The sequence below is a fragment of the Vidua chalybeata genome, chromosome 11 (assembly GCF_026979565.1).
Source record: "Vidua chalybeata isolate OUT-0048 chromosome 11, bVidCha1 merged haplotype, whole genome shotgun sequence".
Taxonomy (NCBI): Eukaryota; Metazoa; Chordata; class Aves; order Passeriformes; family Viduidae; genus Vidua; species Vidua chalybeata.
The window spans coordinates 20,572,617-20,600,449 of record NC_071540.1 but is presented as its reverse complement, the minus strand read 5'-3'; the positions used below and the strand labels follow the sequence as shown (position 1 = coordinate 20,600,449).

At 61.5% G+C, this 27,833-nt stretch overlaps 3 protein-coding genes across 4 annotated transcripts; 1 reads left to right on the top strand and 2 right to left on the bottom strand.

The window, feature by feature from the left end:
• The first annotated feature begins 16 nt into the window (after positions 1–16).
• CHTF8 (chromosome transmission fidelity factor 8) lies at positions 17–1,714 on the top strand. 2 transcript variants are annotated; one of them, XM_053953005.1, is made up of 4 exons: positions 17–72; positions 543–663; positions 738–855; positions 924–1,714. In XM_053953005.1, the coding sequence occupies exons 2-4, from the start codon at positions 641–643 to the stop codon at positions 1,137–1,139; spliced, it is 357 nt and encodes a 118-aa protein (XP_053808980.1). In that variant the 5' UTR covers positions 17–72; positions 543–640; the 3' UTR covers positions 1,140–1,714. The 2 variants fall into 2 exon arrangements, with proteins under 2 accessions (XP_053808980.1, XP_053808978.1); XM_053953003.1 differs by having other exon boundaries at positions 40–72; positions 633–663.
• A 434-nt stretch (positions 1,715–2,148) lies between these two features.
• HAS3 (hyaluronan synthase 3) lies at positions 2,149–4,960 on the bottom strand. The gene is made up of 3 exons (XM_053953006.1): positions 4,340–4,960; positions 3,727–3,828; positions 2,149–3,624 (listed from the first exon to the last, which is right to left on the bottom strand). The coding sequence occupies exons 1-3, from the start codon at positions 4,958–4,960 to the stop codon at positions 2,701–2,703; spliced, it is 1,647 nt and encodes a 548-aa protein (XP_053808981.1). The 3' UTR covers positions 2,149–2,700.
• Positions 4,961–7,457: 2,497 nt separating this feature from the next.
• On the bottom strand, positions 7,458–27,400 carry TANGO6 (transport and golgi organization 6 homolog). The gene is made up of 17 exons (XM_053952413.1): positions 26,708–27,400; positions 26,362–26,478; positions 25,497–25,623; positions 24,664–24,788; positions 24,069–24,231; positions 23,460–23,542; positions 21,735–21,847; positions 20,275–20,451; positions 18,756–18,882; positions 18,046–18,225; positions 15,117–15,251; positions 13,373–13,852; positions 13,133–13,190; positions 11,550–11,702; positions 9,501–9,652; positions 8,453–8,566; positions 7,458–7,783 (listed from the first exon to the last, which is right to left on the bottom strand). Exons 1-17 carry the CDS (start codon positions 27,398–27,400, stop codon positions 7,607–7,609), a joined length of 3,174 nt encoding a protein of 1,057 aa, XP_053808388.1. The 3' UTR covers positions 7,458–7,606.
• Between the last annotated feature and the right edge of the window lie 433 nt (positions 27,401–27,833).

Below are 27,833 nucleotides of genomic sequence, written 5' to 3'. Positions count from 1 at the left end.
GCCCCGGGGGCCGCGCGGAACCGGAAGCGGAAGCGGCGGCGCGGCGGGAGATTCGTGCGGTGCCGGCGGCGGGTGCGGGAGCGGGGCCGGGCCGGCGGGGCCGGGGCGCGGCGCGGGGCCGGGCGCGCGGTGCAGGCGGGAGGGATCCGGCCCCGAGAGACCCGGCCGGGCCGTCCCCGCGGCACCGGCGCCGCTGGAGGGCACCAGCGCCCCGCGGCACCGGGCGGCGGCACGGGGGGCGCAGGGCCCGGGGCGGGTCTGGGGTGCCCGGGGGAGGCTGCAGGGCCCGTAGCGGGGTGCGGGCCTGGCGGGCGGTTTCTGGGCACGGGGGGCTCTGGGGCCTGGGGCGGGTCTGGGCTCTGGGTGGGGGGGCTGGGGGCTGGATCTGGGGGGGCAAGGATCTAGGCTTGGGGATCCTTGGAGATCCTGGGAGGGAGGGGGGCTGCAGGGTCTGGGGACATTCTATAGGGCCTGGGGGGATGGATCTCAGGATGTGTGGGCCCAGAACAGGGTCTGTGCATGGGGGGGTCTGTGGGGCACAGGCAGAAGTTCATCCTGGCGTCCCCAGAGGGGAAGGGACAGGGGGTCCCGCTCCCCTACCTGCTCCCCCTGCCCTGACCGTGTGTCTGCAGTCCCTGGCATGGTGCAGATCGTCATCTCCAGGTGAGCCCCGTGGTGCGGTCCCCGTGGCCCCTGTGCCGGCTGGGGCCCGGGTGACCCTCCCCATCTCTCCCCAGCGGTGGCGCGGGGGCCCTGGCACAGTGGGTGCTGCTGGAGCTGCAGGGCCAGGTGGAGCCCCGGCAGAGCGGGGACCTGGCTGGGAGCCTGCTGGGAGACCTGCACTACACCTGCGAGGTGAGGCCGGACCCCGCCGGGAGCTGCCGGGGACAGCCCAGCCCAGCCTCACCCTCCGCTCTCCCCAGGGCGTGCCCGTGCTCATCGTGGGTCACCACATCCTCTACGGGAAGGTGGTGCAGCTGGAGAAGCCGTTCGCTGTGCTGGTGAAGCAGGCAGGAGCCTCCCAGCCCAGCCCCGCGGGGCCCCACGGCCACTACACCGTTACTGCCCTCATCAAAACCAAGCTGCTCTTCAAAACCCGCCCCAAGCCCATCATCACCCACGTGCCCAAGAAGGTCTGAGGGCAGGGATGTGGGCTATGAACTGTGATCTGCTGCTGGAGAAAGCAGCGGGGACTTGGGGAGATCCAGGACCTCGTCCCTGTCCTGCACAGGGGACTCTGGCACTGCTGGGTGCTGTCTGGGCACCCAGAGCCCTTCCTGGGTCACTTGTCCCCCCCAAAATGACTCTTTTCAGAGAGCAGCCGAGCTCTTGGCCACAGACCCTGTGGATCACTCCAGGAGCTGTGGCTCCTGGCAGGTAGGGATTTCCTGTGAGCCTGGGCAGGGGTGTCCCACCCAGGGGCTGCCCACCGTGTCCAGCAGGTCCCAGGGATCCATGGAGGTGCCAGTGTGGAGATGTCTCCTTCTACCCCGTCCCTCCAGCTGCAGGGACACCAGTGCCCCGCGGGGACTCGGCCCCAACCTCCCTCAAGTCGGGCAGGGGGTTCAGGGACCCTCCCCAAAACACACCGTGTGTCCTCACTTCAAGTCTTTATTTCCACAACTCCGTCAGGATATAAAAACCAGCCTTTTCCACCCGAAATATGGAAAAAAATTCCCCTGGCAGGTTCAAAAATAAATAGATTTACAAACCATCTGCGGTAATACCAAAGAGCTACAAAAGTCTTCTAAAAAACCTTGTATTAAATTAAACAAAAACCAGCTAAAAGCTCCGTCATAGAAAGGGATTTTTATCCAAGTCCTGAAAAAAGGACCCACAGGTGAATTCCCTGGGGAGGGGGAAGTTGGGAAGCACCTTGCCTAAATCTTCCCACTGCTGGGAAGGCAGCGGGGTGGGAGTGATGGGGCCGTGGGTCGGCCAGAGCATGACGTGGCCCCAAAGGGTCTCCAGCAACGCTCTGGCCAGCACACAGCCCCCCCCAGTTTTCCCAGTCTCTCCATGCCAGGATCCCCCCCTTGGCTCTTTGGCAAAGCTGAAGGACCCCGCTGCCCTCCTGGAGCAGCCAGACCCCCCGAAAGGCCTGGGGGGGCTGCCCGTGGGTACGTGCCCGCACGCAGCCGTGGGGCAGAGGCAGCACCAGCCAGCAGTGCCAGCACCGTGCTGACGGAGTCTGTGTGTCCTGGGGGTGGGAAGTGCTGTAGCACCACGGAGGTGGGACTGAAATCCCTGTAAAAAGCACCGGAGGGTGGGAAATTCTGGAGTGGGGTGCGGGGAGCGCGGCCAGCAGCGCTCCACACCTGGATGCTCCATAGGGCACAGCTGGGATGTAGCTGGCAGCACCTGGCTGGGTGATGGGCAGCCCTGGCTCAGCTTCGCTGTGGCCAGCTTGGGATGGAAAAATGAAAATATAGGAAAAGTTTACATCTTAATAAAGAAAAAAAAAAAAAAAAAAAGCAAGATTTCAAGATCTGATGAGAAATGCCAAGGGTCGGGAGCGCTCAGCGCTGCCCAGCAGCTCCAGGACTGGGGAAAAGGGGACTGGGGGTGTTCACTCCAGCATGTGGGATCACCCCAGCACCTGGTGGTTCCAGGATGGGGAAGAGGGGACGGAGGTGATTACCCTGACACATCGGATCGCCATGGCACGTGGGATGACCCTTGCACAGGACCACCCCATGGTCAGACCTCAGTGAAAACCAGCCCGCACTGCTCCTGCCTCTTGCCGCAGCGGCGGGCAACGATGGCCAGGTAGAGGGTGATCAGGGCCACCCAGTAGCAGGCATAGAGGATGGCACCTGAGACGAGGAAGGCCACCTCGGTCTCGCTGAAGAGGTCCTGGCTGTAGGCGGTGTAGGCCAGCCCGCCCAGCAGCACCGCCACCCACACCGACACTGGCAGCAGCCCCACGAAGTTCACCACAATGGTGCGGCGCCCTGAGGTGCCCCAGCCCGACTTGTTGATGGTGGCAATGGCGAAGATTTTGGCGGGCAGCAGGCTGGACATGTAGAGGAGGGCATAGAGGGACATGAAGATCATCTCGGCGTTGCCACGCAGGAAGCAGGCGTAGGTGGCCTTGATGACACCCACCAGCTGCACCGTCAGCAGGAACAGGAGGATGTTCCAGACACGGCCGCGGTAGAAGAGCTGGATGACGGTGGCGATGAGGAAGAAGGGGAAGAAGCCGGTGACCACCGACTCGTAGGTCATCCAGAGGTGATGCTTGTGGAACCAGAGCGCGTTGTAGAGCCACTCGCGGAAGTAGGACTTGCTCCAGCGGGTCTGCTGGTTGAGCCAGCGCAGGTACCGCGTGGGCGTCTCCGTCAGGCACTTGGAGCGAGCCGTGTACTTGGTCCGGTAGCCCAGGCTGAGCACGCGGTTGGTGAGGTGCCGGTCGTCCCCGAAGCTGCACTTGCTGCCCAGGAAGGTCTGGTGGTACCAGTCCTCGAGGAACTGCTGCAGCAGCGCGTTGCGGTACATGCCCAGGGGGCCGCTGATGCACTGCACGCAGCCGAAGTACGACTGGCACGCGCGCTCCACGTTGAAGGCCATCCAATACCGCACGCTGCTCAGGAAGGAGAGCCACGAGTCGTACTTGTTCAGGATCTGGGGAGGGGATGGACGTGAGCCCCGGCAGTGCTGCAGCCCCCTGGGGCCCCCGGCCCTGCCCTCGCCGCCCCGGCAGTGCCCTCCCTCGTGCCAGGGTACCTGGACGTCGCCGCCGACGCCGCCGACATGGGGGTCGGCCTCCAGGATGCGGAGCATCTCGGCGGTGCAGGCGGGGTCCAGCACCGTGTCTGAGTCACACACCTGGGGGCAGAGGGAATGTCGAGCCCCGCTCCCGCCGCCCACGCGCGCCCGGCAGACAGCCCAGCCCACAGCCAGGCAAGCCTGAGCCACGGACGGCGAGACCAGGCAGAGCCCCGGAGACCGGCAGGCAACGGAGGGGAGCAGAGCACCCGGTGGTACTGGGGCACCGCCGCCCAGGACACCCATCTCTGGCTGCTGGCACTGAGGGAGGACGTGTCCCAGCCACCACCTTGCACCCCTTGCCACACTGCCCCACGGGATGACACCACAGCAGGCCATGTGCTGAGGAGGTGATGGGACACCCATGGGCAGCGGTGTGGGCAGCAGTCAACACCTCAGCCACCCCAGTGCCAGTGGCCCCCAGCCCCGGTGGCTCTTGGCCAGTGCATGGGGCCAGATCCGGTGCCAGGCACCCAGCTGCTACTGGGGATTCCCGGGGCTGCTCCCGTTCCACCCACAGCCCCTCTGCCCAGGACGCTCACTGCCCACGTCCCCCAGCCCATGCGTGCACCTGGATATAGTCCACGGAGTCTCCGAGCGCCCGGAAGGCCGTGTACATCACCTCCCGCTTCCCGCCCCACTTCTGGAGGATGCAGGAGTAGGTGTTGCTGCGGACCAGTGCCTGAACACGGGCCAGCCCTTCCCGCAGCCCGGCCTCCGTCTCCCCCTCGCCCCACGCGTGGAAGTTGCTCCTCCAGATGTAGCTGCCGGAGTGCTCGGAGCCCATCACGTCGTGGAAGATGTCCAGCATGTAGGTGTCATCGGGGCCATTCCCGTCCACCACCATCACCACTTTGAGGTCAGGGAAGGAGATGCGCTTGACGGAGCGTAGGCACTTGGTCAGGTAGTCGGGATCCTCCTGGAAGGCGGCGATGCAGAGGGCCACCGAGCGCCCCGGCCGCACCGGCTGCCCCTCGCCCCGCATGCGCCGGTGCTCCAGGAAGGCGAAGAGGCTCTGGATGAAGAGGTGCAGCCCCAGGATGGCCCCGTAGAGCCCGAAGGAGAGGTAGTGCTTCTCCGTGTGGATGAACTGGTACCCTGTGACGTAGGCGGCCAGGATTCCCCCCAGCACCGCCACGGCGAAGAGGCTGGTCCCCACGACACGCAGGGCCGTGGAGAGGCTCCCTGGCATCTGGGGGGACATGGGGCACCATCAGGGCAGGGGGACATCCTCCCCATCATGTCACCCAGAACGCAAAAGCGGGGTGGCCCTGCTCCTCTGCTGCCCCACGGCCACCCCGTCCCTCACCGGTCACTGGTTTGGGAGTGACACCTTCCCAGTGCCTCCACGGGGCCAGAGGAGGTGCGGGGGTCCCACACACCCCACTGTGTGTGGTGCCAGGTGAGGTGTCCAGCTCCTCCAAGTACCCCACTGAGGACCGTGCCAGCACCCCCCCATCCTCCCAAGCAGGAGCACGGCTGCTCGCAGGCGACGGCTGGGCTGGAGGACAGGGAAGGGCACGGGGATGGCAGGGACCGGGGTGTCCCCGGGGAAATCTCGGCCGCGCGGAGTCCTCCTCCAGCAGAGCGCGTGCGGTGGGACCCCCGGCCGCGGGGATGGCAGCAGCCACACCCCCACCCCGCTGCGGGATGGGACGAGCAGCGCGGGCAGGACGGGACTGCGGAGGTGCACCGGGACGCGGGCAGGGGGTGCGGGCAGGGCGGGGGTGCACGAGCACGTGCGGGGGTGCGGGCGGGGTGCGGAGCCAGCCCCAGGGACCCCCGGCGGCACCTCCCGAGCGGCCCCCTCCGGCTTTCCCCCGGTCCCGCAGCCCCCGGCGCTCCCGGCTCCTCCCGGTCCCGCAGCCCCCGGCGCTCCCGACTGCCCGTTACCCCCGGCCCCGCAGCCTCCGGTGCTGCCGGTCTCACAGCACCGCGGGGGCACCCCGAGCCGCCACCAGCGGGCCGGGACGGAGAAGGAGGGACCGGGACTCACCGTGGAGGTGCCGGTGCTGGTGGTGGTGCCGCCGCTCCGCACCCGCCGCCGCCGCTGTGCGCCCGGCCCGGCCCGTGCGGCCCCTTTATACCGCGGCGGGGCCGGCACCGCCCGCAGCCCGCGGGGGCCCCGCCCGGCACCGGCACCGGCACCGGCACCGCCGGCACCGCCCCCGGCACCAGCACCGGCACCGGCTCCAGCTCCGCCCGCAACCCCCGGGAACCCGCCCCGCACCGGCAGTACCTGGCACCGGCCCCAGCCCCGCACTGCGGGAGTGATGACCGGCACCGGCGGCACCGGCGGCACCGGCATCAGCAGCACCGGTGCTGCGCCGGCACTGACACCATCACAGACATCATGGCACAGCTGCTATACCGGCAGCACCGGCAGCGGCTCTGGTGCTGCACCGGAACCGGCATCACCATCACCGGCACCGGCATCAGGTGCGGGCAGGGCGCGGAGCCAGCCCAGGGACCCCCGGCACGCGCTCGGGGTGCAGGGAGGCACCGGGAACACCGGGAAGGTGTCACCCCCAAAACAGTGACCGGGGAGGGACAGGGACCGGCCACTCCATCTTCCCCCGCCCCGCTCTTGAGACCCCTCTCATGACACCCACGTGTCACCTTCCTGTGCCACCGTGTCGCCCCGTGGCATAAGCCACCCGTGTCACCCTGTCCCCGTGGCTGGTGGGTGCCAGGGCAGGACCAGGGTCATCCCGGGGACAGCAGCACCTTGTCCCCTGTGCCGGCCCGATGGCAGGGGACAACCAGCTCCTGCAGGGGCCATTCTGAGTCTGTAGGAGGCACGGCCCCGACTCGGGGCTCAAATTCAGCACATTTGGGTTCCTCACCCCAGCCACGTCCTGCTGTGCTGGGAGCTGGGTGTGAGGTAATGCTGGGATTGGGCTCGGAGACTCCAAGCACCCGGAGCTGGGAAAGGGGATCCCTGCAGCAGGAGCAGCCCAGGTGGGGACATGGCCAGGACTCCCAGCCTTGCAGGGAAATGGGGTGCTGGATGCCCCACATTTGGCAGGACACAGGGCAGCTGGGAAATGGGCTCCTGGGGCTGTGCACGGTGGGGCTGGGCTGCCCAGAGCCAGGGGAGTGAGGGGGGCCACCAAGCTGGGTCCCTGAGGACACTGCTCCCCCCACACTGTGGGTCTGCAGCAACTCCCAGTGCAGGAATGGGGCCCATGGTGCTGCAGCACTCACGGGGACTGCCCTGCCTGGAGGGAGGAGGTGACTCTGATGTTGGGGTATCCCTGAGCACATGAGTGGTCAGTGGTGTGGTCCCAGCCAGGTACCCTGCAGGGTCTCTTAGCCCCTCCTCAGCATGGAGGGGCTCTTGGTGCCACACCAGAGGGGCCCGTCCTCAGACCCTGTGGTGAGGGAGCCCCCAGACTCTTCAGCATTCCTGTGGTGTGAGTACAGCGCCAAGGAGGGGCCACAGAATTCCACTCTGGGGGTGCAGACAGCGGAGCCCCCCTCCCTCCTGACTCCCCTCGGGGACAGCCACACATTTGGTGCTGCCTAGCCAAAGGGAGCCTGAAGCACTGGCCCTGCCAGCTGCTTGCCCAACTCGGGGCTCACCCTGGGGGTGATGCCCACCCTTCCACAGGACACAGGGTCTGGGACATGACCATGATGGCACCCGTGAGCTTTGCGTGGCCCCGCAGACATCACGGACACAGGGCTGAGCAAGTCTCTGTTTAATCCCACACCCCGTCCCAGCGAGGTTCCCCTCCCCTCCGGCATCCCGGAGGGCAGGGCAAGCCCTTCCCTGGGGGGGCTGCTGCCCCTGACCCCAGAGCAGGACCAGTTCATTTCCACGGGCTCAGCCCCACTATGGCAGCACCACGATCTTCTTCTCCAGTGTCTGCGGGGGGAACAGGACCCTCCTCATGGCCGTGTCCAGCTCCTCCAGCGCCAGCTGTGCGTGCAGCACCGTCGCGGCGTCGCGCTCGGCCGCGGCCACGTGCTTCAGCAGGCGGTACAGGTCCCGCAGCACGTCCCGCAGCACCTGGGCACGGCACGGCGGGCGGGGCCGGCGTCAGCACCGCCCCGCGGCGAGCCCCGGCAGGCGCGGGGCTGCCCCTTCCCCCGGCGCTGCCGGTGCCAGGACACCGCGGCACCAACCGCCGCCACCGCCGGCCGCAGCCTCGGCCCCCCCGTGACTCAGTTTCCCCACATGGCAGCAGCACATTGTGGTGATCCTTCAGCCCAGGGGCAGCGGGGCATGCCGGGATCCCAGCTGTGGGGATTCCCCTGGGGAACTGGCTGTTTCCCCCATGGGAGCTGAGTCCCAACACGCTCGTTACTGGGAACTGCGGAGGGAGGCCACAGTGGTGGAAGAACCGGGCATTTCCAAGTCAAATCAGTGATGAACAACTCCCACAGCTCCCAAGAGCTGGCACTGCCCCCAGCACGGCATGGCACTGTCCACGGCACAGCCCAGCAGCTCAGAGGGACGCCCCCACAAAGCCCCCCTTCCCCAGCATCCCTTTAGTGGGATGAGGGAACCCTTTAGTATGAGATGCCCAAATTGGGCATCTCAGTCCCTGGGGACTCTCCCTGGAAGCCGCTTGGGAATGAGCCCTGCAGCCCCTACAGAGCACGGGCTGCCCCAGGGTATGCCCAGGAGCCCCCTGGGGGCTGTCCCTGCCCCAGGGACAAGCAGGGGCTGACCCACCTCAGTGACCTTCTCACTCAGCCCCCGCAGCAGCAGCACCACCACGTGCACAGCGGCCCTTCGCACTTCAGCCTCGGGGTCCGTCCGGGCTATGGCCGTCACACAGCAGGTGACCTGTGGGGACAGGGCAGGGGGGCATCATCAGGGACTGAGAGATGCAGGGCATCCCATCGGAGCAGCCACTGATGTGCTGGCCATGTCCCAAGAATGAGGATGATGAGGATGATGAGGATGGGACCCTCATGCCCTGCTGGGCGCGGGCTCTGAGCAGCTCCCACCAGGGCCAGGCGGCACACGGATGCCTCAGGAAGCTGTATAAGAGTCTGTATAACAATCAGGCAGAGCCAAAGGAATCTAATTAAACCCCGGCAGTGACAGCCGGGAGAATTAGCAGAGCTCGCACCTTCCCAAAATAGCAGCGTGTGGCTCCCTGGCATCACATCAACTGCTGGGATCCACTGGGAACTGAGGGGAGCAGCCCGAGTGCCAAACCCCTGATGTCTCACTCCAGGAGCACCGGGGGGTGTGGGGAGTGTGAAGCTCTGGCTGCCTCGGGGCACAGACCCATCGCCTCCAGGGCTGCTGGGCCCCTGGGAGTTGCCCCAGTGGGATCTCCCAGCAGCTCCTGAAGGTGTATCTCACCCACAGCCTGCAGCCAGGGCGGGTGAGGGCCAGCTCCGTGATACTGATGATACCGATACTGATAATTAAGACAACGGGAGAGTAACAAGGTGTCATTAAGCGGGAGGTGTCTCTGGCAGGCACCACCTGTGCCCCCAGGTCTCCTCTGGCAATGGCTGCCACGGGTGGAGCACGTACCTAAAAATCAGGGCTAGAACCTCCCTAGTGTTTGCTTCAGGCGCCATGACTTTCATACTCCACAGTATCAGCAATTATCACTCATGTCCTTTATGGAAATGTCTCGTTTCCATATGGAAATGTCCCATTTCCAGGTCCTCAGCAGCCCAACCATGTGCTAACAAATGCGCTCGTTAAGGAGAGGCCCCATGCTCCCCAGGCAGGGTCAGGGGAAGGATGGAGCCGGTACCTCCTGGATGATGGAGCCCAGCTGGAAGCCCAGGTGCTGGCAGAGCTCGCCCAGGTTGGAGAGGCTGCTGGCCCTCAGGGCACTGTCGGGATCCCGGGCGCCCCGCAGGAAGGCCCGGATCAGCGGCTCGCGGTGCTGGAACACCATGTCCCCTGCAAGGGAGAGCAGAGCTGCGTGTCACCAGCATGGAAAGGCTCACCTTTCCTTGCCAAAGCCCTGGCTCCTTTGAGAACAGATGGGTTGGGCATCTGCCTTGCAGCACCACTGAACAGCTGGATGCAACATCTGGAGTGTGGCTTGTGCCCCCCAGCACACAGCCCATGGCACAGAACTTGGGGCTCTTTGGCACGTTCCAGTCCTCCCATGGGGTTTACTCACAGTCCTGCAAACACACCAAGTGTGAATCTCGAATTCCCAACACCATCCACACCCAATCCCCTGCCCCAATTAGCACGCAGAGGCGCTGTGGATGTGTGAGCTGCTAATGAGAGCTCACGCCCGTGCTCAGCATCCACAACCATCCCGGGAGTGTGGTCATCCCACAGGAGCTGAGCAGCTGTGTGCCCCACGGTGTGGACACACCTCCTGCCGGGCAGAGCCTTGAGGGCTGGAAAGAACGCTCCAGAAGGCCAGCTGGCCTGTGAGTTCTATGTTTTTCCAGCTCTCTCAAGCTCTAGAAACTCCTTGGACAATGGTGTCCGGCAGCAGATGGAGGCAGTGGGGTGGATGCCTTGGGATGCTCCAGGGTGTGGAGACAGGAATGATCCTTGGGGGCAGTGGAAGCCCCCCACCACCCTGCACGTGGGGGCTCAGGGCTGGGGGCTGGCACAGGGTGGGGGAGCACAGGGCAGTGCTGTGATGCCAAGGACTTGCTGGGAATATATCATGCTCTGTGCCTGCATCCCAGGACTTGGAATCACAGCAGTATGAGCAGGGCAGGGTGATCCGAGTGGGATCCCCTCCAAAGCCAGCAGTGCACCAGCCTCTGTGCCAGATGGCTACAGAAGGGGCATGCAACACTTCCTTTCCCCTCCTAGATAGTGGAAGCCACTCCAGTGGGACAGAAAACAGGGATGGGCACAGGGCAGGAGGGAGGCATGGTAGTCTCTTGGCAGAGCAGGAGAGCTCAGAGCCACAGAGAGCTGTGGAGCGATCCTGGAAGTGCTGGATAAATCCTTGCTCTCAGATGCTGAAGCTTTGCAACAGAAACAACTCGGTGCAATTTGTTCTATAAATATGCCAGCGAGCCGGGACGTGCAGGGGCAGCTGCCCGCGGCACCACGGCGAGCGGGGAGAGCGCGGTGCAGGATGTGCCACCATCCCCAGGGCAGCTGCCAAGGGCAACCAGACACACGGACATCGCCCGGGGAGATCTGGGGCTGAGGGGCTCTGAGCTGATCACTGGAGCCCCACAGGACACAGTGGGATGCCCTGCACCCATCCCAGCAGCGAGGACGGATGGTGGCACAGCCAGGCACTGATGCTACAGCTGGCAGAGCCCAGGGATGACACTGGTGCCAGGGAATGTGGCACAGGCCACGGGAGAGTCACAGTCCCGGGGTTCAGGGGATCCTGGCTCTTCAGGGGCATCCCCAGCCAAGGCACACAGTGCCCACCCGGTGACCAGGGAGCTCTGCCTGGCTGCCCCAGCACTGCTGCCACCTCCCTGGCCGTGTACAGCTCCAGCTGTGTGCTCCCGCTGGCCAGGCCTCCTCCACAGAGTCAGGCAAGGCATTTTAGGACGTGCCCCAACAGCAGATGCCAGAAAGGCATCATCCAGCTTCTACCTCTGAGCCTGGCGTGTCCGGGCGCTTCCCGGCAGTCTCCAAGCGCGGTGCTGCTGACCGAGGGGATGGCGGGCTGCTGGCAGGACCCGTCATCCCGCTCCTGCTGCTGGCAAACCCCAGCCAGCTTCTCTTTGGCTTTCAGACCCCTCTCACCTTCTGACAACAGAAGTCCCCTGTGGGCTTCCCCCCTGGTAATGGTGAGGCCAAGTGGTGCTGTGGCTGCTGGCAGCGGGCAGTGCCATGCCCACGGCCACGGACTCACCCAGCGCCCGGGTGACACGCATCAGCACCTCGCCCAGCTTCATCCTGGTGACAGCGGCCATGGTGTCCTCTGTGCCCTGTGCTGGGCACTCGTACTGTGCCAGCAGGACGGGCAGAATCCGCTCTGGATACTCACTGGAGAGCAGGGCAATGCCTGGAGGGAAGAAAAACTGGAAAATCAGTAATTTAGCAGTTGGCAGCAGGGGTCCACTCGCTGCTGCTGGGTGATGCCCTTTGACCCAGTGAGGACTTGCTGCACTGGGGGCAGCTGGGAACTGCAGCCAATGCTTGGGCACAGGGTCTGGTCACTGCTCCCAGCTCTTAGCCATCAGCACATGGTGCAGTCAGTCTCTGTCCCTGCTGGATTTACCTGGCCCAGGCTGGGAGCAGGAGCCAGTGCGTGCTGCATGCCCACTGCATCTCCCTGGGGTTGATGAGAGATCATATCCCAGACGCAGGGATCAGACCCTTCTCCACCTCCAGTGCCCTCCCCTGAACACACTCCAGCCCCTCAATGACTGTCGTGTCACGAGGGGCCCAGAACTGACCCCAGGACTCCAGGTGTGATGGCCAGCACATCAGGAATACATCACTGGAGTCCGGCTCCATGAAACCCAGCGGTGCCACAAGCACCGGTGCAGCCCCGGCCCTGCTGCTGTGACAGGGAGCAAGCGGGATATGGGGACCTGTGTGGCATGGCCCCCAGCCCTGTGCTTGGCACGGCACGGCTCGGCATGGCACAGGTGCCACTGCCACGGGCCGGGTGAGTCAGTGCTGCAAAGGAACCGCATCAGGGTTAATCACCAAACGCACGGCAGCTGCACCGGCATTAATCACCGGGACGGTTACAGCCTTTGTGCTCCAGCCGTGGGCAAGGACAGACCCATCCCTCTCAAGACCGTACAGGCAGCGGGAAGCACAGCAAGAACTCCTTTCCCAGCTGCTGCCAAAGGTTACCAACCCAACGGCAGCGGTGCCAGCACTGCCGTGGGCCAAGGGAATGGCACGTCCCCTCCACGGAACCCAGGGGACTGTGACCATCCACTGTCACACAGGACACACGCGTCACCAGTGCGGAAGCACCTGCCTGCAGATCCCACGGGCCAGCCCGGTGCTGTGGGGCCGTGCCGAGCGTGCTGGGGCAAGCACTGACCCGAGGGTTTCCTGGGAAAGGGTGTGAGTACTCAGGAGCTGCCACCTTGGCAGAGCCCTGAGGGAGCACCAGTGGGTCCCCCATATCCTGCTCCTCTGCCAGCCTCAGCTGAACAGAACCCTCTGTGGGTGCCAGGGCTGTGCCCACGCTGTACTAGAACTGCAGCCCCAGCCTGTGGCACAGACCTGGCAGAGGGATGGTGACCAGTTCCAGGGAGATGAAGTCTCCAGCTTCAGGAACTCGGCATAGAGCCCACACGTGGCCCCGGGCTTGATGGAACAGCACAAAGCCACAATCTGGGAGGGCAGGAGATGCCGAGCCCTCAGCCTGGCAATGGCTCTCCTGCTCTTCACTCCCAGGGCGCAGAGCCTCTACAGCACAAAACCTTCCCTGACAAAGGGCTGGCACTCGGCCCGACAGGCACTGCTCACCTTGGATGGCTGAGAGGTAGACAAAGGCGTCCTCGTGCTGCACATTCTCCAGGAACACCTGGAAGGAAGGAAAGTGCCATCAGCAGGGACCCTGGGCTGGGCCAGCAAGGCCAGAGGACTCCAATAACCGTGACCATCTCCAGGCTGATGGCCTGCTCAGCACCAGCTCTGCTGGTGGGGGACACAGCACGGGACAAGGGACCAAGGCAAGGGACAGGGACCACAGCAAGAGCCTGGTACCTGCAGCAGCTTCTCCTGAAGCCGAATTGCCTCTGGATCCCTCTGGGTGACCAGGCTGGCGAGGCGGCGCAGGGCAGCCGCCCGGCTGGGGGGCTGGGGGTCGTAGGCTGACACCAGCAGCTCCTGGAGCCCAGCCGGGGCCGGGCTGTCGGCACGTGGGGCTGGAGAGGCGCTGGGCTCCCGGCGCGTGCTCTGCTCCTTGCTCCTCTCCCTGTGAGCCGAGGGGCTGCCGTGCCCGTGCCGCGGCGCCGGGGGGCTGGGGGCTCTGCCAGCAGGGCTCCGTGCCGCCGTGCCCGGCTTCCTGCCCAGCACGCCGTCGGCGGCGGCGCCCAGCGTGCCGGGGGAACAGGCGCCGTGGGTGCAGATGGCGATGCGCAGGTCCGAGGCCAGCTCCTGGGTGAGGGGCTCGGGGTAGGTGCGGGACAGCTCCTCCAGCAACGGCACCAGCCGCTTCAGCACCGCAAAATCGCTGGACTTGAGCTGTGGAGGGAGAGGAGCAGCGCTGGCAGCAATGTAACGAGGGGTCACTCCCTGGGATGCTCCCAGGAGGGTGGGCATGGGGGTGAGGAGCTCCAGAGCCCCATCCCCAGCTCGGGAGCTGTGCTCCAGGCATCTCGAGCTCCTCTTTGCTCAGCGCCAATCCCAGCCCTGGCAGCAGCCACAGGAGAAGATGGGAAGCGCATGAACCTGAGGAACAGCAGTGTCTGAGTATGGGGACCAAGCCAGGGACATCCCTCCCACCAGCACTGTGCCAGACTTGCCATCAGTCCTGCCTGGAAGGATGCTCCCAGCACAGCAGCCATGACCTGTCCTGAGCTGGAGAAGATCTTGCCCTAATCTGGATTTAACTGCTAAAATCTGGGATGTGAAGCCTGAAAAAGGGTGCTTTAGCAGAGATTTTGGACGATTGCATAAAACCCTTCGCCTGCTGAAACCCAATCAGCTCTGTAGCTGCTTCCAAAACCTTTCACATTCCATTTTCCAAATTATATCACTCCCATTAATGCAAAAGTGGGAGCAGGATCTTGCCTGGGAGGGGCCCACTGCAGCCACAAGACTCTGGCTTTAACTTCTCTTCAACTACAGTTCTTTTCCCAGTATTAGAAATTTAGCAATAAGAGACAATAAATTATCTTTTTTCTGTTAACAGCTGGATCTTCCTTAGGGCAAATCCAGTGGTGAAACAACGCCAGCAGCTCAGTGATGGCAGCACATTAATGGATGTGCCATTGCTTCCCATGGCAGCTCCACTGAGTGACACAGAGGTCATATATATATATATATATATATATATATACACATATATAAGTATTACAAGGTAACTGAGAGATATAAATAACAATATAAATATGTATAAAAATGTAAATATAAAAGTCTGAGGGGATTTTCAAGGGTACAGCCCGCATGGGAAGTTCACAATGCTCTGCAGCCGGAGTCTGTGACCGTGTAGGGATGCAGAGGGTGCAGTGCTGGTATTTAAAGATGCTGGATGTGACTGCACTGCTGTGTCAGTGCCTTTTTAGGAGAGATTATAAATTAATTAATTGGGCTCTTGGGGGTGCCCTGCTCTGACTGAATCCTTGGTCAGCACCCTGGCACTGCCCCAAAGGAAAAAAATTATGTATCTATGTCTCTGTATCTATCTAGAGGCTGCGACCAAGCAGGGACCCCAAGCCAGGGCACCCTCGGCTGGGCGTGGCAGTGCCAGCCCCCCGCCCCACACCCACCCAGCTTCGCCCCTCACCTGGACGGCCCCGCCGAGCACGGCGGCCACCAGCCCCATGGCCATGGCGAGGGTCTGCGCCTCGGCCGCCGCGCCGGGGCCCTGCGCAGGGTGGGCGCAGGCCCGCTGCAGCACGGCCGCCAGGAACTCCTGCACCTGCCAAGGGAACAGCCGTCAGCAGCAGGGACACCCCGGGCCAGCTCCCCTCAGCTCCCACTGCCTCTGTGCCCAGCCAAGCCTCCCCGTCCCACGCAGCTCTCCAGCACAATTCCATACAAACGAGCTTCCCCATCCCATGCAGCTCTCCAGCACAATTCCATACAAACGAGCTTCCCCATCCCATGCAGCTCTCCAGCACAATTCCATACAAACCAGCCTCCCCATCCCATGCAGCTCTCCAGCACAATTCCATACAAACCAGCCTCCCCATCCCATGCAGCTCTCCAGCACAATTCCATACAAACCAGCCTCCCCATCCCATGCAGCTCTCCAGCACAATTCCATACAAACCAGCCTCCCCATCCCATGCAGCTCTCCAGCACAATTCCATACAAACCAGCCTCCCCATCCCATGCAGCTCTCCAGCACAATTCCATAGCGTTCGGACACCGCTCTCAGGGATGCACAGGGTGGGATTGCTGGGGTGTCTGTGCAGGGCCAGCAGCAGGACTCAGTGATCTCTGTGGGTCCCTTCTAATTCAGAATACTCTGTGATTCTGTAATTCTGTGAAACCCTTCCCATTTTCATCCTGTTGCCGCTACCCCAATCCCAGTGTGGGCTTAGCCAAGTCACGTCCATAACTGGGACAAGGTGATGGTCAAACTGGTGGGGTCTCTCAGCAGCAGAAGCCCCCCTGGGGCTGGCTGGCTCCACCATGGGATGGAAGCTGGGAAGGCAACTGGGATAGTCCCAAAGGGAAGCTCAAGGTGGGTCTGTATGGAATTGCCCTGGGTAAAGGCTTAGAAATCCCAGAGCCAAGGAGCACCAGCCCCTGTCTACAATTCTCCCTACCAGCCTCCCCCTTACCCTGCACAGCTGACACTCCAGCTGAGCCATTTCCTGTGTTCTCACTTACTTTGGGATTTTTCCCACAATATTTTTATTCCACGTGTAACGATCCTGCCTGGTTGGCATTGGCCTTCTCCAGACTTGGCACCAACACCTTTGATCCCACAGACTTCCTGCCTTCCTAACAGATCCTGAAATTAGGGAGTTGATGTCTCCATGCCTTATCTTCTCCCAGACAAGCCTGGGAAGGGTTTGGATCAGGGTCACTCCTACCTAAGAGGTGTGTTGCAACAAAGGAGGAATTATTGTGTTCCTATTTCAGAAAACAAAGTGCGAGGACAACAAGGTCCTCTTGCACCAAATTCCAAACTTCCACCCCCAGGGCACTGGGTGCAGGCAGCATTTCCTCCTCAGCTGCCAGATTCCTTAAGCACATCCCTTAAGCAAGGAGGGAGGCTGTGGAAAAAGGCTTTGGAAAACGCTGCATAAAAGGCTCAGGTACCTGCTGGGATAATTATTCCAGAGAAGAAATTCCATCAAACAGCAAGTAAGTAAAAAAAAATTGAATATTTGCTCTCACAACACAGTGACACACAAGCTGGAGGGGTTGAAGTTATATTTAATATAAAAATAAAGGAAAATTGTGAATAAATAACAGTAGATTGCAACTGAGAAAAATGAAAACTTAAAAAAAATAATATAGAAAAAAAATTTAAGTGGGATGGAAAAAAAAAAAAGAAAAATAAAACACTGGGGCACAGTTGTGTCTCAGGCAGGAGGAGAGAATCCTTGGTGCAGTGAGGAAATCAAGTTGACCTTGGTTATGGAGGAGAGTATGTAAATAAAATAAATGTGCAGTGAGGGGGGGGGGGGCACAGCAGCTGCTGCTCCTGGGCTCCAGCTTTGCAAGGATGGATCCCACTCACTTCCACCCCATTAGGGCCCCCCAAACGCCCCAGGGAACCCCACACTGCAGAACCTGCTCAAAGCCTGTCCCTGTCCCAGCCCGGGGCCTCGCTGAAACACAACCCCAGGCAGGAGAAGAATGGATTTTTTGTCTGGATTTCTTTGGTGGTGGGTTTTTATCCCAGACTCCCGGCTGGACCCTGAAACCTGGCAAAACCCTTCCCCGTTTCCCAGCGCGACTCTCCGGCCCGGCGGGTGGGTGTGATGGGAGGCAGGTGGGGACAAAGCGCCGCTGGCCGTGTCCCCTCTGCTGCTGAGCACACAAAGGCTCCTTTGTCCCGAAGGAAACGTGAGGAAACCTGCCTGAGCCGCGACCGCCCCTGCCCACGGCAGCACGGGGAGCTGGCATGGCTGGGGCACTGGGGGAAACACAGCAATAAAACACAGGATGAGGAAGTTCAAAGCCACCGGATCTGCAGGGGATCTGCAGGGGATCCAGAAGGGAATGCCACGCTGCCCTCGGTGTCCAGCTGCCTTCCCGACCGACCCCATGCAGGACAGGCTCAGGGGGGAAGATTTTAAAAATCCTTTTTGGGACCAGGGTCAAGGGGCACCAGTGGCCTTTGAAATTACAATATTTAATAAATCTGGCACTGCCCATTCATGAATGTAGGAGCACAGTTACGTCAACGAGGTTGCTCCCATCCAACCTGGCCTTGGGTACTTCCAGGAATGGCACGGTTACTTCTCTGGACAACCTGTGCCAGGGCCTCACCACTCTCACAGGGAGGAATTTCTTCACTGTACCCCTTCTAGCCCTGCCCTCTGTCAGGAGGAAGCCATTCCCCTTTATCCTGTCACTCCAGGCCCTTGTAAAAGTCCCTCTCCAGCTCTCTTGGAGCTCCTTTAAGGACTGGCAGTCTCTCTACAGGTCACTCTGGACCCTTCTCTTCCCCAGGCTGAGCAATCCCAACTCCTTCAGCCTCTGCTCCTGGCAGCGTTCAGCCAATCACCCCGGGCTTTGCCACGACCAACCTGCACAATGTCAGTGAACACGGTGTCAGAGACGCCCTCGCACAGCGCGGCCACCAGCTGCAGGACCAGCAGCTTCCTCCCCTGCCTGGCCTGGTACTGCTCCAGCTCCAGCAAACTCCCTCCAGGCTCCACAGCTGGGTTTGGAGCCGCCTCGTCCTCCGCAGCCACCTGAGTCAGCTCCTGCCGGGAAGGGAGCGCAGGCACGGCGAGGCAGTGGTTAAACACCGGGCCAGGAATGCCAGGTGACTCCTCACACCACCACCTCCTTCCAGCTGGTAGATGAAGATTTCTGAGAGCTGTCCACAGCTCCTGGGTGTCCCATCCCTATCCCCTCCCGTGACTATGGGCTGGGGCACAGAATCCCAGTCCAACCCAGGCCTGGAGGGAACTGTGGGGGGCTCCAAGTGAGATCAAAGGAAGCAGGTATGGGGCCCCTCTTCTAGAGCCAAGGAAGCAACAGGGATTATTCCCAGCCTCCAACACACTTCAAACATGCTCCTGTAGTTAAAACAACCCAGGGGGAGGATGAGGTTTAACCCTTTCAGGGACAGGGCTGCTCCCACTCCTTGGCTTCCCAGCCAGCACACAGAGCTGCTCCAGCACATGCCATACCCCAGGACACACAGGGGGATGATCCCTCTTTTGCCTTCTGCTTGTCCAGGGAATCCCTTCCCGCAGGTATGCTCCAGCCAGGGGATGGCTGCCCTCACCTTCAGGCAGTGGATGAAGAAGTCTCCAGCCAGACCACTCTTCTGGCAGTGGGACAGGAGCTCCACCAGGCTCTCCACATGGCACTGCTCCAAGGAGATCTTCTGGTACAGGGCCTCATCTTCATCGCTGGAACAGGTCACTGTGTCACCAACACACACCCAGAACCCCCTGACACCCAGACTCCAGGGCATGGTGAAATCCCAGTCTGCATTTCCCTGGAAGCCTTCCTTCCCAGCACTTCCCAGCAGAGCCTGGAGGCAGCTGAGCCAAACATTGCCCAGGTAATTTGGGCTCTGCTTATTAACTAACCTGCACTCATTAACAGAAACCATGAGCCCATAAATAACAGGATTAGTGCTGGGTAAGTTAGGCAGTGGTCAGAGCCGTGGCAGCAAGGGCATGGGCAGAGCCAGAGCCAGTATGGAATAATTTTAAAGTAGTCCCAGTTTAAGCAAGGCAGAGCTGCTTCTAATTCTGGTCCTCCAGTACCTAAAGAGAGTTTATAAAAAGGCTGGAGAGGGACTTTGAGTAAGGGCATGGAGTGACATGACAAGGGGGAATGGCTTCCCACTGACCGAAGGTGAGTTAGATGGGATAATGGGAAAGAATCCTTCACTGTGAGGGTGGGGAGGCCCTGGCACAGGTTGCCCAGAGAAGCTGTGGCTGCCCCATCCTTGGAAGTGACCCAGGCCAGGCTGGACTGGACTTGGAGCAACCTGAGATAGTGGAAGGTGTTCCTGCCCATGGCATGGGGCAGAACAAGATGAGCTTCAAGGTCTTTTCCAATCCAAAAAAACGCCTGTAATTCTAACTCAGGTCAGGAAAAGCTTGAAAAGAAGCCAAACCAAATGTATTTGTGGGGATTTTGCTGCAGATGCTCCCAGCTTCCAGCACACCCCTGGGCACAGCTGTGCCTCTGCCAGCCCCACAGTGCTGCCCTGGCCCTCCTGCCAGCTCACAGCCCCTCTCTTTAAACCCAGCCTCCTGCTGCAGGACATCCCAGCTGGTGTGGCTGGAGACTAAAGGCTGCAGTTAATTCCCAGCATGGCCAGCTCTGTCTCCACTTAGAGGCCATCTGCCCGCGCCAGAGGAGCTCCGTGGCTGCTCCGCGACGCTGGCACTGCCACAGTCTGTGTTGTGACTGTGCCACCTGTGCCCCAGGGACTCTGCTCACTGTGTCACCAGACAGGCTCGGGCTGGAGGTTGCAAGCTGAATTTGGGGGGTGTTGAGATTGGAAATGTACATCCCCTTCCCAGGCACTGTGCAGGCAGGCAGAGTGCACACCAATGCTCAGGTGGAGCGTGATGCATTTGGAGCTGGAAGTCAGATCTCTGCACCATGTCCAGGGAACTTGGGGGCTGTGTTGGCTCTGTGGGCTATGTGGAAATGTCACCTGCCCAAGCTCGAAGGGATGAGACCCTGTGGGATGGCTCTGGCTTTGCCCAGGCTCTCTGCCAGGCTTCCCTGGAGAGCCCTGGGTGTGCTGAGTGACCCAGGGACTGTCCCACAGCACTCACCTGATGGTTTCCTCCGCGACGATGGCAGCACCGCCCTCGCTGCCCACACGGAGCTGGCACTGTGGGTGTAGGGTGGGCACGTGGCTGCTCAGCCCTGCCAGGCCTTCCAGCACAGCCAGGGACTGCTCCCGCTCTGCCTTCTCCAGGAACCACAGCAGGATGTCCTGGCACGGGGAGCTGTCAAGGAGAAAGGAGCCAGTGGTGACACCGCTCTGCCCACTGCACCTTCCCTGCATGTTTTGGGATGAGGGACATGACTGGAGTGCTCCCGAGCAGCCACGGGCTCTCCTTGGGATGCTCCAGCTCCTGGCTCTGGCAGTGAAAGCATTTGTGCCTGTTTCTAAGGGAATCAGCAGCACATCCTGCCCTTCTGGCGCTCCCAGATGGAAGGATTTGGGTTCCTCCACACTTCAGGCTGGCAAGGAAGCACTGTGAACACCCTTGGCACGCCCTGCCTGCGCCTCACGCCGAGGTGACAAGGGCTGGGTGGCAGTGCCAAGGGAGAGGAGGAAGGAGATGGGAGCACTGAGGTGGCACGGGGAGCCCTGCCAAGGAAAGAAGCAGGTTAATGAGGTGAAGCAGCCGCACTGGGCCGTGCCAGGGGTCTGGAAACCCGAACACTTCCAGGCAGCTGTGGGTTCAGTCATCCCTGCCAAATTCCTTAGCAAAGGAAGCAGCGACTGCTGGCCCAGCAGCAGCGTGAACTTGGCGCGTTCCACCAACTTGTCACGGCACTCACTGCTCTTTGAAGTGATTAACGAGGCCTTTAATATTAAACAGCAGAGACTGTGTCTACACACACCTTTTAGGGAAAGCCTCCACACGCCAGGATCACCAGAGCACTGTGTAACCCCACCAGGAATGTTTTCACCAGGCTGGTCCTAACTCCAGGGAAAGCCTGGGGGGACCAAGGAGAGAGGACAGCCAGCACCTGGTCACCCCTGTCCCTGCCATGACAGCACGTGTGGTGCTTCCCATTGTACACCAGTATGGGCATGGCATGGGGGATCAGCTGCCAGGAGGCAGGTCCTGATTGTACCAGAGGAGAGTGATCCCAGACCCTGTACTTCCAAGAGGCACTGCTTAAACTGTTTTTCCAGCTTTTATGCTATTTGTAGATCCCTCCATCCAGTTTCCAGCATCACTACCTCCATCCATGGACAACCACAATCCCTGCTCCTGGCAGAGCCACCCGCTGCTCCCCGAGGGCACGCTCACCTCTACACAGAACATCCTGGCTTCAGGGAAGACAAAAACTAACAAGAGAACAGCTTCCTCGGGCACGGGCTGCCAGTGAGGTCGTGTGCCCTGCCTGTGGTTACTGCCTGCTTGGAACAAGAGTGCTTTGGGATGAGAAGGTGGATCTCTGCTCCTGCCTGTGCCCTGAGCGTGGCTGCTGGAGGTGGGCAGAGCCCAGCAGATGAAACCCCAGCAGAAGCAGAGTACAAACCCTCCCTTACCGTAAGTATGACACATTCTGCTTGGCGAAGGAATAGAGGGAAAACACCACTCCCAGGACTGACTGTAAGGATCCCAGCAGCAGGCTCGAGCTGTCATTCCCAACCACATACACCTACGGAGAGAGGGGCACAGGGAGGGGAGTCAAACACCTGCACGGGGCAGAGGGGAGCTCAGAACACGTCTGTGCTCAGGGAAGCTATCAGGGAGGATGGTGGAGGGCTCTCAGCCTCTTCCTTCAGTCTGGAGGCTGTCTTCCCTGATTATGCCACATTCCCTATTAAAACCCGCCTTCAGCACCGTCTTTCTCCAAGCATTTGCTTAACCACAGCAGGGCTCCAAGCTACAGGAAGGTTGCAGGCAGCTTTTTGTGAAGTCTGCTCTTTAGGAGTAAGGTCCTGCCTTACCCAGGGATGCAACAGGCCCCCTGGAATGAGCAAATCTTCACTGAATTACTGTAAATCTCAAATATAGAGATCAGTCACGAGCAGGGCAGCTGGGCTAGTGGGTGCTGAGCTGAGACACTGGGCTGCTCAGGCTCAGGGTGGGGGACTGCAGGGGCTCTGGGAATGTTGTTGGTGCTCAGGGGGATATTACAGGGGCTCTGGGGATGCTGTGGAGGCTCGAGGGGGGGTTGCAGAGGCTCTTGGGGGGATTGTAGAGGCTGTTGAGGGGGCTATAGGGGCTCTGGGGTGATTGCAGAGCCCTCCTCCTCTCCTCCACCTCATCCAGCACCCTCCCAGGAGGCTGAGAAATGGTCCCCACAGGGCCCTGCCCTGCTCCATTGATGCACACAGACCTGTTTTCACGTGCTAATCCCCACGGAGCCATTCCTCCTCCCCAGACCCTTGTGTACACAAAGCCTCCCGATGAAGCCCCAAGGATGGTTTCTCACTAAGCATCAAATGACACTTGTTAGGCAAGAAACCTACCCCCAAACCTGGGGTCCCCTCACTAATCTGGCTGCTGTCAGGCCCCTAGTGCTCTGCCATTAAGGAAGGACCCACCCCAACCCCCCCCAGCACTGCTCTGGGAGGGAGCAGCCCTCCAGACTGGTCTCTGCCTGCCAGCCAGTTACAACAGATCATTACTGGGAAAATAGACAACAATCCCAGCATTTAAGAGCTTAGCCTGCCTCGGGGCATGCCAGGAAGCAAGTCACCAGCTTCTGAAATTTGAATTCCTGGACTGGAGATGTCCTTCTGGGTTGGAACGTGGAGCAGGAAGCTGCTGGAGCATGCAGTGTGGCACTGGGGTTACCGGTGGGAATGGCAGGAAATGGAGTTATGAGGGGAGGTGTCACAGGAGAGTCCCCCACAAAAAACACTCATACTTCACAGGAAGCACAAGGATAGACCTCACCAATCCCTCAAAGGCAAGAACCAAGATCTGTGCTCCAAGGAAAGCTTAGAGCTCCTTACAGTGCCTAAGGGGGCTCCAAGAGGGCTGGAGAGGGTTTTGGACAAGGGCCTGGAGTGACAGGACAAGGAGCAATAACTTCCAACTGCAAGAGGATGCATTGAATGGGATACTGGGAAGGAATCCCCCCCTGTGAGGGTGGTGAGGCCCTGGCACAGCCCGTGTGGAGGCTGGGGTACTCCTGCAGATGAAAACCAGACAACTGAGCATGACTGCAGGAGACACTGGGTTTGTGTGGCCCAACACACACTGAACTGCTCACCAGGTCTCAAACCAGCCCTTTTTCCCACCCAAAGCAGACACGGTACCTTGAGCACATCTTCCACACAGCTGCCCAGCTCTGCCTCTGGCACCAGCACGGCCCCTGCTGTCAAATCCTCCAGTGCCAGCACTGAAAGCAAAGGGCAGAGACGTGAGCCCCCAAAAACATCCCAAAGCCCCCAGCAGCAGAACTGCCCCACCATTCCCTGCACCCAAAAGCAGTTCCACAGCTCCCTTCCCTCCCCATGGGAGCAGACCAGCCCTCATTAGCCATACTAATTGTGCTGTAGTGTCGCAAGCCCCCAAGGAGACATGGAAATCAACACAGACCACAACTCCATGATGGATGATCCCCCAGAGAGCTGCTGGTCAGCGTGGGGAACCAATAGCTTCCGTCTGGAAGCCCAAAACAAGGATGTCAGACTGGGAGAGGTTCCCAAGGAGCACGGGGCAGAGGCAAACTGCTCAGCTCCCACGCTGCAGTGACTGGACTCAAGTAGGGGTAAATACGGTGTACCCAGACAAACTGACAGGGTCAGCACAGAGAGCTGGGCTGCCACACTCCCCTGCCTGGCTGCTGGCCTGAGAAAACTCAGATGGAATGACAAAAAACAGTGAGGAGCAAAACCAGACCCTTCCCCAATCCAGGGAGGTACCTGCGGCCTCGGAGCAGCGTCGGAGCGGTGCCAGCAGGGGCTGGAGCAGGTGCCTCTCTGCCAGCTGTGGCTGCTCCCTGGCCATGGTGAGCAGCGTGGTGGTGGCCACACGCTGGAACTGCCGCGCTGCCACTTTGTCCTGGATGTGCAGCAAGTCCAGAATCTGCAAGGAAAAAGAAACAAGGATCAGCGACCCCTCAGAGGGGACAGCCTGGCGCCTCGCAGCAGCCAAGGAGCCACCCATGTGCTGCTTTGCTGGGCAGCTGGCATGACATTCCATGTGTGAAAGAGCCAGTGTCCTTCCCACACACGCAGGGCTCAAACCAGGAGCCTGCCCCACTCCCAGAGCCAAAAGCTAGAAGTAAGAGCTACACATGGAGCTCTGTGTAGCACAGTGCCAAGTACCTCGTGTGAGCAGACATCATCATCCAGCATTTCAATACAACATGGAAAATTCAAGAGTGGAAACGTCCTACTGCCAGAAAAACATCTCCTGGCTTGAGCCAGGCCACACTCAAGCAAAAGGAAGAGCCCCAGCACTCCCCAAGCTGAGAGCTGGCTCTGCACTCCCTGGCAGAGGGGACGAGGGACCTACCTGGGGGCACACCTGTCTGTAGTAGTCCTCGAGGGACAGGCACTGCTGTGGGCAGGCAGCCAGGATCTTCCCAACTGCATCGCATTTCCTCCAGTCCAGAGCTGCTGCTTCAGCACCAGCACCACCTACGACAGCAGCAGAAATCCCAGGTCAGCTCCGACCCACGGACAGCTCTGGCTGAAGCCAGGTGTTCCTAGCCAAAAATTGCATTTTGAGCTTTTATTGCTCTTTCAGGAGACACCTGAACTTAAGGACAGAAAGGGGGAAATTGCTGTCCAAGAGCTCTGATAATGGAAAACAACTCCTACAGCCAGGTGGGTGAGCCAAAAGTTGGGGAGAGGTTGTGCTTGGATGGTTGGAGTTGGCCAGATGAGATTTTGGCACTAAAACCTGTAGGATTCAGCTTGTGGAGAGCAACAGCTTCCTCTTCCCTGGCAGGACATGGAGCACAGGGGATGGGATGGGTCTCACTGTCCCTACAGCTCACACAGGCCAGTGCCCAACACGGCTCCCACCACGCTGGCACTGGGACAGGGCACTCCCCAGGACTGATCCCACTCTGGACACACACAGTGTGTGACCCCATCGAGGCACAAACAGGCCTGGAGCCTTTCAGTGTGGCCCTCTAACATACTTGTATCCCAAACTAGAGCAGTCTGGGAGCTCAGCGCAGTCAGAGGCAAAGTCTGTGTGTCACCACGTCACCTCAGCCTGGCACAAGCCAGCCTCTACACCCAGCTCTTGTGGCTCGGCTCTTCTGGGCCTCTCATGGGATGAACTGTCTCAAGACACCTCTGAATCTGTCATGCTGGGACCCAGGGCCCCCCACTCACCGTCTGTGCCCTCCAAGACCCCCCGAACCACGGCCTGCACCCCGCCAGGCCTCAGCAGCCTCTCGGAGAGCAGGTGCCCGCACAGCCGCCGCAGCCAGGCCGGAGCTGCCCCGGAGCTCGGACACCTCTGCAAGGGAGCAAAGGAGCAGGTAAGGAGCGTGCTTGCACACACCTGTGCCAAGCCCACCTCTGGGCAAACAGCCCGTGCTCTGACAGAGAGCGCAGGAAACAGGCTTTGAACTGCTGCTTCATCCAGTGGCACAAAGCAAACCAGGAATTAATGAGAGAGGTCAGCCCTCAGGTGCTTAGCATGCTATTCCATCTCTGGAAGTGTCCAAAGCCAGGCTGGACGGGGCTTGGAGCAACCTGGGATAGTGGAGAGTATCCCTGCCCATGATAGGGTGTGGAATGAGATGAACTTTGAGTTCCCTTCCAGGCCAAGCCATTCCGGGATTCCATGATTCTTTTAAGGGCATTACCCCATGGGGGCTTTACTAAAACAACACGTAAAGAGATTCCCCATCTCCTCCTCCCCAGGATGCTTTGGAACAGCCCCAAAGAGCAGCAGGTTGCCTGTGTCATCCCCCGAGTGGGAAAGGTGAGGTTTGGAGGAGCTGTGCTTGGCCGGGCACGGCAGATGCGGGTGCCAAGCCAAGGTGGCACGTGCGGCGATGACAGTCCCTGACACACCCACACCCTGCTCCTGCACAGCAGGGCTGGAATGACACACACCCAGCAGCCTCGCCAGCGCTGGGGACTGGTTTTTAAGGTGTAAGAACATTTCCAGAAGAGCAGCATCCTCGGCGTGTGGGAGCCACGGGGGTACGGACCCTGACAGCCCCGTGCCGGGGATGGCCCCGGGTACCTGCTTGGGCTGTCCCTGCAGGACGAGCAGCTCCTGCACCGCCAGCGGCTGGTAAACACGGTCCAGGATGTCCCTCAGGGCTTCCCGGCACTGCGCTCGCTCCGCTTCCGAAACACCCTGGAACAAAACATACCAGGGCTGCTGAGAACAGCTTGGCTGGGCACTGAAGCCCCGGTCCCGACGGTGTGCCGGTGCCCTGCAGCTCCTCGGCGGGCTCCGTGCCTCCTGTTCCTTCTCTCACATGGGGCACGGCGGGCAGGACACGGCAGGAACCGCCTGAGGAGCGGGCTGGACACGCACACCACCACCGGGGAGCGGGGACACGGGCTGCGAGTGTCGCACGGACCTGGCAGAGGGCGGCGGGGCCGTGTCCCAGCCCGCAGAGCCCGCAGAGGAGCAGACGGAGGTGCCGGGCGAGCAGCGGGGCGCCCAGGGCCGGCAGCCGGGCCAGCTCGACCAGCGCGGCCACGGCGGCGAACAGCCGGGGCCCGCGGGTGCCGGGCGGCGGCCCGAGCCCTGGGCCCGGCCCGAGCCCCGGCGGCAGGTGCGGCAGCAGCCCCAGCCCCACGGCGGCCCGCAGCGCCCGCCGCACCGCCCGCTCCTGCCCCACGCTCAGCGTGTCGGCGCCGGGCGGCGGCGGCGCCCCGGGGGCGGCGGCGGGGGTGGCGGGGCCGGCGGCGAGCGCGGCCAGGCGCTCCTTGAGGCACAGCAGCAGCGCCAGCAGCCCGCAGGCCGCCGCCCAGCCCGGCTCCGCGCCCGCCGCCCCGGCCGCCAGCGCGGGCGCCCGGGACAGCACGGCCGCCCGGAGCTCGCGCAGCGCGGCCCAGCCCGCTGCCCGTGACAGCCGCTCCTCCAGCGCCGCCGCGTTCCTGCGCAGCGTCTCCGGGCACAGGGAGGGCTCCGGGCCGGGCTCGGCAGCGCTGTCGCCATCACTGGGCGGCCCCAGCAGCAGCTCCAGCGCCTCCACCACACGGCCTGGCTCCGGGCGCGGCCCCGCGCCGCCCGCCATGTCGGGACCGCCGTCAGCGAGCGCCGCCATGCTGCGGAGGTCAGGGGAAGGGGCGGGGCCGCCGCCGGCCGCCATGGCGGGCAGGGCGCGTGAGGGGAGGGCCGCCGCCATCTTGGGGAGGTCGGGAACGGGAGGAGAAAGCGCCCGCAGAGCTGGGGCGGGACCGGGGACACGGGCGGAGGGACGGGACGGGACGGGGGAAATGGCTCCCGCTGCCACAGCGCGGGGCTGGGTGCGCTAGTGGGAAGGAATCCTTCTCACTTGAGAGCGATGAGGCCCTGGCAGTTGCCCAGAGTTGCCTGCGGCTGCCCCCGGATCCCTGGCAGTGCCCAAGGCCGGGTTGGACACTGGGGCTTGGAGCAGCCTGGGATAGCGGAACGTGTCCCTCAGGGGGTGGAATTGGATGGTCCTTAAGGTTTCTTCCAACTCTAACCCTTCCGTTGTGAGTTTGTGGGCCCCAAGT